The sequence below is a fragment of the Alexandromys fortis genome, unplaced genomic scaffold, assembly GCF_014885135.2.
Source record: "Alexandromys fortis isolate MF-2015 unplaced genomic scaffold, M_Fortis_MF-2015_v1.1 scaffold_81, whole genome shotgun sequence".
NCBI classification, from domain to species: Eukaryota; Metazoa; Chordata; class Mammalia; order Rodentia; family Cricetidae; genus Alexandromys; species Alexandromys fortis.
The window spans coordinates 5,188,914-5,199,898 of NW_026067960.1; the positions used below are offsets into that span (position 1 = coordinate 5,188,914).

The 10,985-nt window shown below is 49.7% G+C and overlaps 1 protein-coding gene across 1 annotated transcript; it reads left to right on the forward strand.

Annotated features, from left to right (window-relative positions):
- Positions 1 to 1,132: 1,132 nt before the first annotated feature.
- Positions 1,133 to 4,992, forward strand: LOC126508024 (guanine nucleotide-binding protein G(s) subunit alpha isoforms XLas-like). Its single transcript, XM_050152890.1, is given in 4 exon segments — positions 1,133 to 3,527; positions 3,740 to 3,880; positions 3,883 to 3,937; positions 3,939 to 4,992. Coding segments are annotated over 4 exon segments (2,634 nt in total). The 5' UTR covers positions 1,133 to 1,159; the 3' UTR covers positions 4,009 to 4,992.
- The last annotated feature ends 5,993 nt before the right edge of the window (positions 4,993 to 10,985 follow it).

Consider the following 10,985-nt stretch of genomic DNA (forward strand, 5'->3'; position numbering starts at 1 on the left):
GGTCTTCGCTTGATTTTTCCGCAGTGCACCGCCGAGATTCTTATTTCTACTGCGTCACCATCCACATAAAGCGAGCCCTGACTGCATACATCACGCTAGGCCACCACTAAGATCCCCTCCCCCCCAACGTACAACGGAACGGTGGGATATTGAAGGGATTTACCGGAGCTATTCTTCACAAACAGCAAACAAAAACATAAAAAATAAAATGAATTAAAATAAAACGACTCCGGAGCATTTTTAAAAAACAAATTGCGTGTTCGCATTTGGCAGCCTCTCACCCTTTGCCTCTTCTCTGCTCTTCCGGTGGGCTCACGCCCACCTGTCGCATTTTTTATGCGCGTGCCTCTATCCCTTTACATTTATCTTAAAAGCTCATTTTCCCGACTGGGAGCTGAGTATGCGTAATTGCCTGAGTCTGGGGTCTCCGGATAAGGGGTTTGCCGCACACTAGGGGTAATCTTGGGTGATAACGCCCTCCTGCAGTCCCTCCTCCCCCTCGGGAAGAACCGGATGCAGAGGGAGGGATTCAGCGCCTGGGCTCTGACAGACCAATGCCCACGCCTTACGTCACGTGTCCCAGCAACGCAGGAGAGCGTGCTCTCTCTCTGGCCAGAGGAAAAGCGAGCAAGAGAGCCTCAGCATCAGTCCGGGAGAGAAGAGGAAGGAGTCGAACGTCCCTGTCAGGCCTGCGTTTATCAGCCCCCTTACCCAAAGTTGGGAACGGCTGGCACTGGGAGCCAGCCTCCCGGAGCCGGCTCAACACTGAGACCGGCGTCCTCTGGCGGCTGAGAAAGAGTTTTGCTAACGATTTTCGAGACGAATCGGCACGCTCTGGAATGCCAAGAGGGCGGGGCTAAAGTTAACAAAGTAAGAAGAAAGAAGAGAAAAAGCCTCTGCGTGGCTGGCGGACCGCAGTCTGAACGGATAAAGTTGACTAGGAAGTCTCCAGGCTCTCCCAGGAAGAAATAAGTGACTTCAGCCATGGTTTTGGGTTTTAGACCCTGAGCACCTGTCTTTACAAAAGTTGGAAACTGAGGCTGGAGAATTTTCCAGCCAATTCTTGAATTTTTTAAAAAAAATTTTTTTTCACCCTAGTTTGGCTGGGTGCTCCGTCTTACGGGGCCCCAAATTTATTTTGAAAAACCGCCAAAGTGTTATGGGCATGCGCAACTGCCTCCACGGCAACAATATGCCAGGACAACACAATATCCCCGCTGAAGTCGGCGAGCAGCCCGAGCAAGAACCTTTGGAGGCCGCAGGGGCAGCTGCCCCCGGTGCTGGGCCTGGCCCAGCCGAAGAAATGGAGACCGAACCGTCTGACAATGAGCCCGTCGCCGACGAGACTAGCACTGAGGTCCTTGGAACCCCTGAAGTCTCCAAATCTGAGTTCCAGGACCTCAACCAGGGCATCGAGGAGGTCCGAGTGGGTGGAGACTACAGCCCACCTCCAGAGGAAGCCATGCCATTTGAGACCAAACAGTCCAGCCTCAGCGATTTCTGGCCCACCTTGGAGCAGCTTGGAACATCTGGGACCCAAGCAGGCATCAAAGCCTTTAATCCAGCGCTTTTGGAGCCCAGGCCCCCCAGTGGTGAGAACCCAGGCCTGGGAACCTACAGCCCCCCACCAGAAGAAACCATGCCATTTGAGTTCAACGAACCTGCCCAAGAAGACCGTAGCCAGTTGCGCTTGCAAGTCCCAGACCTTGCTCCAGGAGGTCCGAAGGCAGGAGTCGTCAAAGCTCTTCCCGCGGAGCCCGGGAACCTCAGATCTGCAAACGCTGGCTTCCGAGACGACTACAGTCCTCCACCAGAAGAATCTGTGCCATTTGGGCTTGAAGGAGAAGAATTTGGGGGCGATAGCCCACCCCCAGGACTCCCCCGCGTCATCCCACAAATCGGCATTGGCGGCGAGTTCCCGGCAGCCGCGGTCCCGAGTGCGCTCAGCCTCGCTCCCGCCGAGAACGCGCCTCCCCTCTGGGTCCACAGCGCCATTGACAGACCGTTCAGCGAGGCTATCAGATCTCCTCCTAACTTCGCATGCGACAGCCCCCCAATGGAGATCTCCAGACCCCCGCTTGAGATTGGCAGAGCCTCCACTAGGGTCGACGACGACACCACTGTCAATATGGACGGCCCCCCAATCGCAAGTGATGGCCCGCCCATCGAAGTCTCCGGAGCCCCAGATAAGAGCGAGTGCGCAGAGAGACCCCCAGTTGAGCGAGAAGCAGCCGAGATGGAAGGAAGCCCAACCACCGCAGCTGCGGAGGAAGGAAAAGTCCCTTCTCCGGAGAGAAGAGACGGATCCTTCGCCGAGCCAGAAGCCATGGATGCCAAGCCAGCCCCTGCTGCCCAAGCCGTCGCTGCTGAACCAGAACCTGCCGCCGCCGCCAGCGGATCTCCTCCGGCCCCAGCAACACCCACGGATCTCCAGACCGATTCTGAACAAGAAGTCGGAGCAGCTCCTGCTGTCCGAGCTGAGCCTGACGGAGGGGCAGCCCCCGTCGCCCCAGCCACCCCTGCCGAGCCTGAAGAGGACGGCGAAGCAGCCAGCGGAGTTCCAGCAGCCGGAGTTCCAGCAGCCGAGCCAGCCTCCGAGGCAGTCCCTGCCACCAAAGCCGAGTCTGCCTCCGGGGCAGCCCCTGCCGCTCAGGTGGAGCCCGCAGTCGCGGCAGTCTCTGCCACCCTGGCAGAGCCTGCCGCCCGGGCAGCCCCTATCACCCCTCCGGAGCCCGCTCCCCGGCCAATCCCCACTGCCAGAGCCCATCCAGCTGCCGGGGCAGTCCCCGGAGCCCCAGCAATGTCAGCCTCCGCTAGGGCAACCGCCGCTAGGGCAGCCTATGCAGGTCCTCTGGTCTGGGGAGCCAGGTCACTCTCTGCTACTCCCGCCGCCCAGGCATGCCTTCCTGCCCGCGCAGCTGCCGCCGCCCGGGCAGCCTCTGCTGCCCGGGCAGTCGCTGCCGGCTACTCAATCTCTGACGCCCGAGCAATGGCTATCGGCAGAACAATCCCTACCGCCCCAAGCAGAGCCCATCTTAGACCCCCCAGTCCCGAGATCCAGGTGGCTGATCCGCCTACTCCGAGGCCTGTTCCGAGGCCATCCGCCTGGCCAGACAAGTACGAGCGTGGCCGAAGCTGCTGCAGGTACGAGGAGGCGTCGTCCGTCATCTGCGAGATCGACTCCTCTAGTGATGAGTCGGAAGAAGGGGCCAACGGCTGCTTCCAGTGGCTTCTGCGGCGAAACCGCCGCCCCGGCCAGCCCCGGAGCCATTCGGTCGGATGCAACCCAGTGCGCAACTTCTTCGCCAGAACCTTTGGAAGCTGCTTCGGTCTCTCCGAGAGATCCCGTTCCCTCAGCCCGAGGAAGGCCAAGGATCCTTTCGAGGAGAGGCGCAAACAGATGCGCAAAGAAGCCATTGAGATGCGAGAGCAGAAGCGCGCAGATAAGAAACGCAGCAAGCTCATCGACAAGCAACTGGAGGAGGAGAAGATGGACTACATGTGTACGCACCGCCTGCTGCTTCTAGGTAATGCGGCAGCTCCTGCCCCTGGGCTGTAGGGCGGCCCCGGGCACTCTGGGAGGGGGTGGCAGGGCCTTCCGGTGGGGCTTGGTCCTTGACCAAGGGAGGAGGGGTCCGGAAACCCTGCTAGAAGTTCCAGGGAGGGACCCCAACTCTGCCCTGGGGGTGGGAGAGGGGATTTTGCGAGGGTTCGGGTGGCAGAAGTATATGCCCTTTAGGGAGAAAAGTGGTGCCGAGCCACACTGAGGGTCGTTACCGGCCGGAGGCCAGCGCCAGAGCCAGCGATCCTAGGCTGGACAGGCGGGGGCGTGAGGTGAGCCCGGAATTGCTGGGGTGGGCCCTTCGGGGCTCCCCCAGTTTGATGTTTGTGATCGCGGTGGGCTAGGGCCATCCGGGTGCGCGCCCCCGCCTCGCCTGGCTGCTTCGACTCAGACAGCTTGTTGTTGGTGTGTGTTAGTGTCCATTTTCTGTGTTCGCCTGTGCATGACATGCTCAGTGTGTCCCAGTTTTCATCCATAGCACCTTCAATGTACCCGCCGATTGTGTATTTGTACTCTAAAATGGGCTGTCTTGTGATTTGCGCCATGGCGCGAGCAAAACTTTCCGTGTTGGCACACTCTGTGAAACCTCAGCGCGGACTCTCAGCAGCGAGCAGAGAGAAAATACGCAGGCAAAGGTGGCTGGGCATCCTGGGTAATATGCCGGGCTGCAGGCGGGGGGGGGGGGGGGGGGGGGGGGGGGCCGTAGCCGCGGGCCTCCATAACCTTTTCCCCCCTGTATGTCTTTCTCCCTTTTTTTCCTTTGCGCTAAGCGTTTCCTCACTTCTCAATTCGTACGTCAAACCCTCCCGCCTTAACGGTTGAAAAACCAGACACTCAGGTATCTGGGGCTTTGGGGTTGTGAACAACGTCTGTATTTTGTATTGTGCGCACACACACACACACACACACACACACACACACACACACACATACTGGGCCCACCTGGGGGGAGGGAAGAGGGAGGAGGAACGGGGGACATTTTAGCCCTGTTGGCAAGGCCACATTATAAACACACGGGGTTGATTTTTAAGGGGGTGGGCGTGGCTGAGTTTAAAAACTATATGAAATAATTTTCTTCTTAGCGAAGAGCCCGAGGTAAGCCAATCAATCACTTAACATTTTTACAGCCTATGGTAGGAGGGGCCCTGGTTGAAAAGGTTGGGACTTCTGCTGGGAGGGCAATGTTGCCTTTGTATTTTAATTGCAATTAAAAAATAAAAAAATTAAATACTTTTGAGTGCATAATGAATGTGTGGACAAGCATGGGGCGCTGGAGCTATGACTTGTGAACTGTGTCAATGTTTGTATGTGACTCTTTTTCAAGCAGCTTTAGCTGGGGAAAGAGGACAAAGGTAAGATCTTTTCTAAATCAGTTTGGGGTTTAAAAAAATAAAGACTTTAGGATGAAGATTGAACAAATGTTATGGCAGCCAGATGGGTGCCTTTGGAAGCTCTCATCTCCCCCCCCCCATCTGCTCAACTTGTTCCCCAGCTCTCCATGCCCCCTCCCCTCGTCAAGACCTCTCCCCTCATTCCACAGCCAGAGCCCCCCCCCCTGCTCCAGTCTTCTCATCTCCAACCTGAGGCATTCATTCTTCTTGCCAGATTAATTAGAACAGCAATTAACAAAGTCTGGATCTATGGCTTAAATAAAATCTTCACGAGTGAATCTCTCCGATTAATTTCCTTTATTCTCTAAAACCTGTCAAGGGATCTCAAGACCATAAGTGTCTGAGGCTGTGCTACGTTTGACTGCTAAATATTTGATAGTCTTTGATGATGTTTATTTAAAAAAAAGTGACTGTGCTCTTGCAATGTGCCTCCTCTCACAAATTGTGACTTTAGATGGGATGGTCATTTTATAGATGGGATGGTCATTTTATTCGTGCCTACCTGGGGAACTGCTGGGATCATTGAATCAAACACATGAAAAAAGAAGTAGTTTGAAATTTACAAATGTCCCCGTTATGTGAAAAGCATAGGGCATTGCAATGACAGGGTTCTGGTCTCGCTGCAGTCCCCATTTCCATACTCCGGGAAGCTGACCTGTGATTTGGGGGGTTTGGGGGGGCAATGTCTGCAGATAAGAGGCCCGAGTGACTATGCACATCTGAATACAGTGCCCCTTACTTGCTGGGGCCTCAGTTGCCTCATTTGAGAAATAAAGTTTTCTTAGGAAATTTTCATTAACATGTCCTCCAGCACCAGGATTTGGGTCTTCTGCTTAGCCCCCAGCTCCAAATCAATTAGAAAGGGGTGGGGGGCGGAGACTTACAGTACCCATTAATGCAGCTCTCTGCACCAAACCCCATGTTTGGGGCCAGGTTCTTTCAGAATAATAAAAGCTTCCCTTGCTTTCCCTAGATTTTTTTTCCTAGATGGGATAATTAAACCAAAACAGAAGCACATTTGTTGAGGTACTTTGGTACCATGCTGCCTATACTTTGTGGATGACAGTCATTACAGACTTTTGGAAGCAGCAGCATCCAGAGCAGGCTAGGCTGCTCAGCCTTAGCCTAGGCCCTGCCTGAGCCTGAGCTAAGATGCCCATCGTCCCCTGCTCCGTGAGACTGCAGCATTGCTATCTGCCAAAGCAGGCTGCAGTCCCCACCAGGCTACTTTCATTTTGCTAAAGTAACAAGACAGGGATTGTATCCGGATCCCTGCTACTGACTGGAGAAGGGGAGAAACAGAAGGGAAGGATTTACTCGCATTTAAAGGACTTTTATACTAGCTCTCTAGCTCCACCGTGTTAAAGAAAGTATCCGAGCCTTCAGACCCCTGAAAATGCAGATCAAATGACCATCCTAGAACATGCTTCTTCGCCTACCCCACGCACATCCATCTGTTGCTTAAAAAAAAAAAAATAGTGTTTTTCTGTGTGCATAGGCTGTTTTTATTGCCCAAATATCATATTGCTGGAATTATTTTTAAAGATAAATGATAGATAAAAAAGATAGTTTAATAAAAATTTTATAATATCTAGAGAGCTGAGTTTTTTTTTAATATAACCTAATCACAGGCTGTTTCCATGTTGCTGTTAGCTTAAAATAATTTTGAAGGTTAAGCCTTTTTCTTTTTTTTTTCTTTTCAAAATGTCATTTAGGTATTATTCCTTCGGTTCTAACGGGGCTACTGGATCAGAATTTTTTTTTTTTTAGTATCTCCTGCCTTTATTACAATTGTGTTAGCTAAACACTATACATAATATAACCACTGTAGTGGTACCTTATTTATATAGCAAATCACAATTAATTGTATAATAACTTATTTGGCTGCCAAGTGGTACGATACTGTACTGCACCTCAACGTGCGAAGTGATTTTTTTTTTAATGCAGCCATTTTTTTTCCCTGAATTCAGAATGCCTCTGCTGAACTGTTCGCCGTGGGAAGGGCATAGCTTATTGCCCCCCCCCCACCAATTTTTTTTTTTTTTGCCTTTGCTTTTGCCTTTGCTTTTGCCTGCCTACCACTAACATCTATGTTTTGCAGAGGCTCTTTAAGAAATTTCTATTTCTCTCAAAAACATTTTTATCCTAAATAGGTAATTTTATTTTTAGTTTGTTGACATGATTTCCCATGAAAAGATGGGAGGACACATACAGAACTGGGACCATCTCCTGCATGTGTCCCTTCCTGACTTGAAAAGGGTGGGAGACCTCAAGGCTCTCAGCATTGTTAGTGGCCAGTGGTGATGATGGTGACAGGTTTAACTGCACTTTGCATTTAAAAAAAGTGTTCCATCTAGTCACATTCATACTTCAAAACAGTTGTGGGTAATAAAAGCACCCATTGCATAAGCATTTCCATTCAAGTCATAAGGATTAAAGGTTAGGGACCTTTCTCTTCTCCCAAAGGTTGTGAGGTGAGGATGAGGAGGCTCAGGCCTCTAGTTCTGAGAAGCTCCCACTCACCACGCCCATAAGAAAGATCCTCAGAGCTGGGGGCATGACTGTTGTGGGTGCTCCTCTGGTCTTACAACCCCCCTTTATCGACAGGTGTCTACCAGGCTGCTGCCTTGTGAATTCTAGTCAGGCCCTGGGAGATCACTGACTGTAAACACGAAATGTATGCGGCCCATTTGGGGAAAGCCATTGCTGTGGAGAATTAATACCACCTTTGCTTCGTCTCACCAGCCCCATCCCACAAGTTAGAATGCATCCCCCCCTTTTTTTATAAATAAGAAGAGTCTCGCAATAGTTTTCTTTAACAGGGCTCAAGCTTGTAACAACATCAATATCAGTAATAGCAGCAGCAATTATTATTAATTAATAATGATATGCTTATTAATCACTATCATCTAATATCATTAATTTAATATTATTATTAATTAATAATAACTGTGATATCCTTGCTTTTATGTTTATGTTCCTGAATGGGGAATGCTATCATATACCAAATTCTGGAGGAAAGATTACAGGGCCCCTAATAAGTTTCTCTTCCTGGTTTTAGAAGAAGAAATCCTGATTTTTGTTCACAGCCTGGTCCCATTTTTCCATTTATCAAGAATCTGTGTATGATTTTGAATAGCACTTGTTTTGTTTTATTTTAATGCAGGAAAATTATTGTAAGCTAAAAAATTAAAGGCAAGGATAGACTCATTGATTAAAACTGAAACCCTCAACTCTAGGCATACCCCCTTGTTTTCAAAATCAATTCCCCCTTCAAATAAAATGTGCCCACCCTCTTCCTAGCAAAGCCATGGCTTTTCAGATGTCTCTGTGCTTTCCAGAAGACACACAGTAGCAAATGAAAATTAGTTTTTGAACTTTTTTTTTTCTTAACCTATGACACAGGTTAAATGCACCTTTCCCCTCCCAGGGTTTTAATGAAATTAAAGTTAGTATGTTTTTGTTTTTCTTATTTTAAAATAAAACTTCACAGAAAAGATAGAAGTTTTTCAAATAGAAACAACAGGGCCAAAAGGAAGAGACTAGGAGCAGTGGGCAGTGGGCTCCACCATCTGTGGGTCTCCCAGCAACACACAGGATCTGGTCCTGACACCCACCTTGGCAAGTTCCTTAACCCACTGAATGGAAGGCATCCTTTGTCCTAGGCTGACCTAGGGACCCCTGACCTAGGGACCCCTGACCTCGGGACCCCTGACCTAGGATTAAGCTCTTCAGAGGGAATGAGAAGAAAATGGATCTGGCCTTTCTTTTGTGATTTCAGATGAAGACTCTTTGAGGTCTTTATGCAGCTTAAGAATACGAGCGAGCAGTTTCAAACACAAGCTAGCCAGAGGGGGTTTATTTCCAAAGACTTTCCTTCTTAATTCCCTAAGAGAAGGGACAGACCCTGGAGGAAGCGTTTATTGTCTGTGAGTCCAGCGCGTTTCATGGGTGAGAGCCCCCGAATGTTGAGTTTACAACTTCTATTCCCCCTTTCTCTCTTCCCAGTGAGGTTTTATTTCTCATATATTGTCAGCGAGGGATTTTTAACTCATGCCTAGGCACCCTGTGCCTCCAGCCTCGACATTTCATCCTTCACTCTTTGGACAGAGTTTGTAAACACGAGTCAACTCGAGCAATAGAACAAACGACACCTTGCCAAATTTAGAATTCTGTGGTAATGTGGCAGAAGAGGAAGAAAGACGTCCTGAGAGGGTTACCTTTTCTTCCCCCATCATCTGTCATTCTTGCTTACCCTTCCTCCCCCACTCTGCTGCCATCAGCTGCCTGTGCATAAATTAATTCAGTACTGTTTCTAGCCCAGGGGTTGGAACGTGCTTATTTTACATGCAAAAACAAAGTGTCTTTAGTCTCCCTCCCCATAACCAGATCACGGATGAAACAGAGCAGCTGTTGGGACAGGAAGAGGACGAGACCCCCATGAGAGAGGTAAGGACTCCCCCCACCCCATGTTAACTTTTCAATTATTGCCAACTATCACAGGCTTGAATGCTTTGGTCTCTGACGAGTTAGAATTATTGGAAGTGTTTTGCATATGCCACCCTGGAAGCCATAACCCAAGAGGAGCATCAGGCAAGTGACTGTGACAGAACCACGGGAACTAAGGACGTGTGCTTCTGTTATCCTTAGAGGTACAACCCCATGTTGCCTCACAGAGTTGGTTTGTTAAAGCTCAGGAGGAGTCAGGAACTTTTTTTTTTCTTTTTTCTTGACTGTAAAGTTCCTGCCCACCAGACCCAAACCTTGGACCTTACTAAATTTTAATGATTCGATTTGGGGTGAGGAGAGAGGTACAAAAACCATATAAATCGTTACAGGATTTAAAAGTTGATGTCAGTCATTGTTTCTGACACTGTCACACATGTTTTTTGGGGGGAGGGGGGCGGAGCAAGTGCTCGAGACTCCGTCTAATGAGAGGATAAGGGGAAGGGAAAGCTTATATACCTACCTTCTCAGGAGTATCATGGTCGAGCTTGCTCACTGCCACTGCTGACGAAGACATCAGAACAGTCAGCTGGATTCTCTCTCCTGAGCTGCTGGCTCTGGCCTGTGCCTTCTGTCAAAAGATCTGACTACCTCTCTCCTCCTCCTTACGTGAACAGTTTGCCTCTCGTCAAACTGGTCACTAATGTGTAACCGACTATGAAGACATTCTTACAGGTAACCCGCACACAGGTAAGTCCAAAACTGGATTTTTTGAAACAACTGTCAACATCCATAGTCACAATGACACACAAAATCCACAACGAGGCACTGAGATGAGCCCGGTTTTCCAGAGCTGCAAAAGAAATGGGGACTTAACTGCAGCTGCATGTCCTGCAGCTTAACTGGTAGACATGTTGAGTCCCCCAGGCTCCTGAGACCCATCTCTGAGGTCTGATCCCTGACTTCTAAGGCAGCATAAGTAGCTTACAGGTCTCACTGGCTTCCTCTTTCCCCCCAAAGGATGAACTGTTAAAGAGTAGCTGGCATCCCTGGGGTAGTACATAGGTGCTGAGGACCATTCAAACACATCCTTTCAAAACAGCACTGTCTATAACTCAATCTATAATTATCTATGGTCGTTCCTATGTGTCTAGAGGACCGGGACCAAAGCACGAATGGTTGCTTCTTAGGAAAGGCAAAGCTTATTTGTAATTAGTCCCTAAATTGTTGTGATTGTTTTAACATGTGTGGGAAGTGTACGTCTTAATTCCTGGCATTTGCATTTCAAGTGGCTCTTCTGGGCCTAGTATATGCTCAGGCAGCTTCTCAGTAAAGTCACCCGTGTCGTGCAGGGGCCTCCTGCCCATAGGAAAGCCCAGAGACAGTAAATATGGGTTGATATTTCAGGTGGCCACTAGATGGTGAGGCAGTATAAGCAGAAGAAGGTGGTGGGTTTATATTGCAAGTGAGAAAGGACAGGGAAACCAGCAAGGTGGGGGAGGGCCTGCTTCACTCTCACACGGCCTCCACCCCAAAGAGGAGGCCCAAAGGGGCCCCGAAAGTTTAGTCAGACCCACGTTATTTTG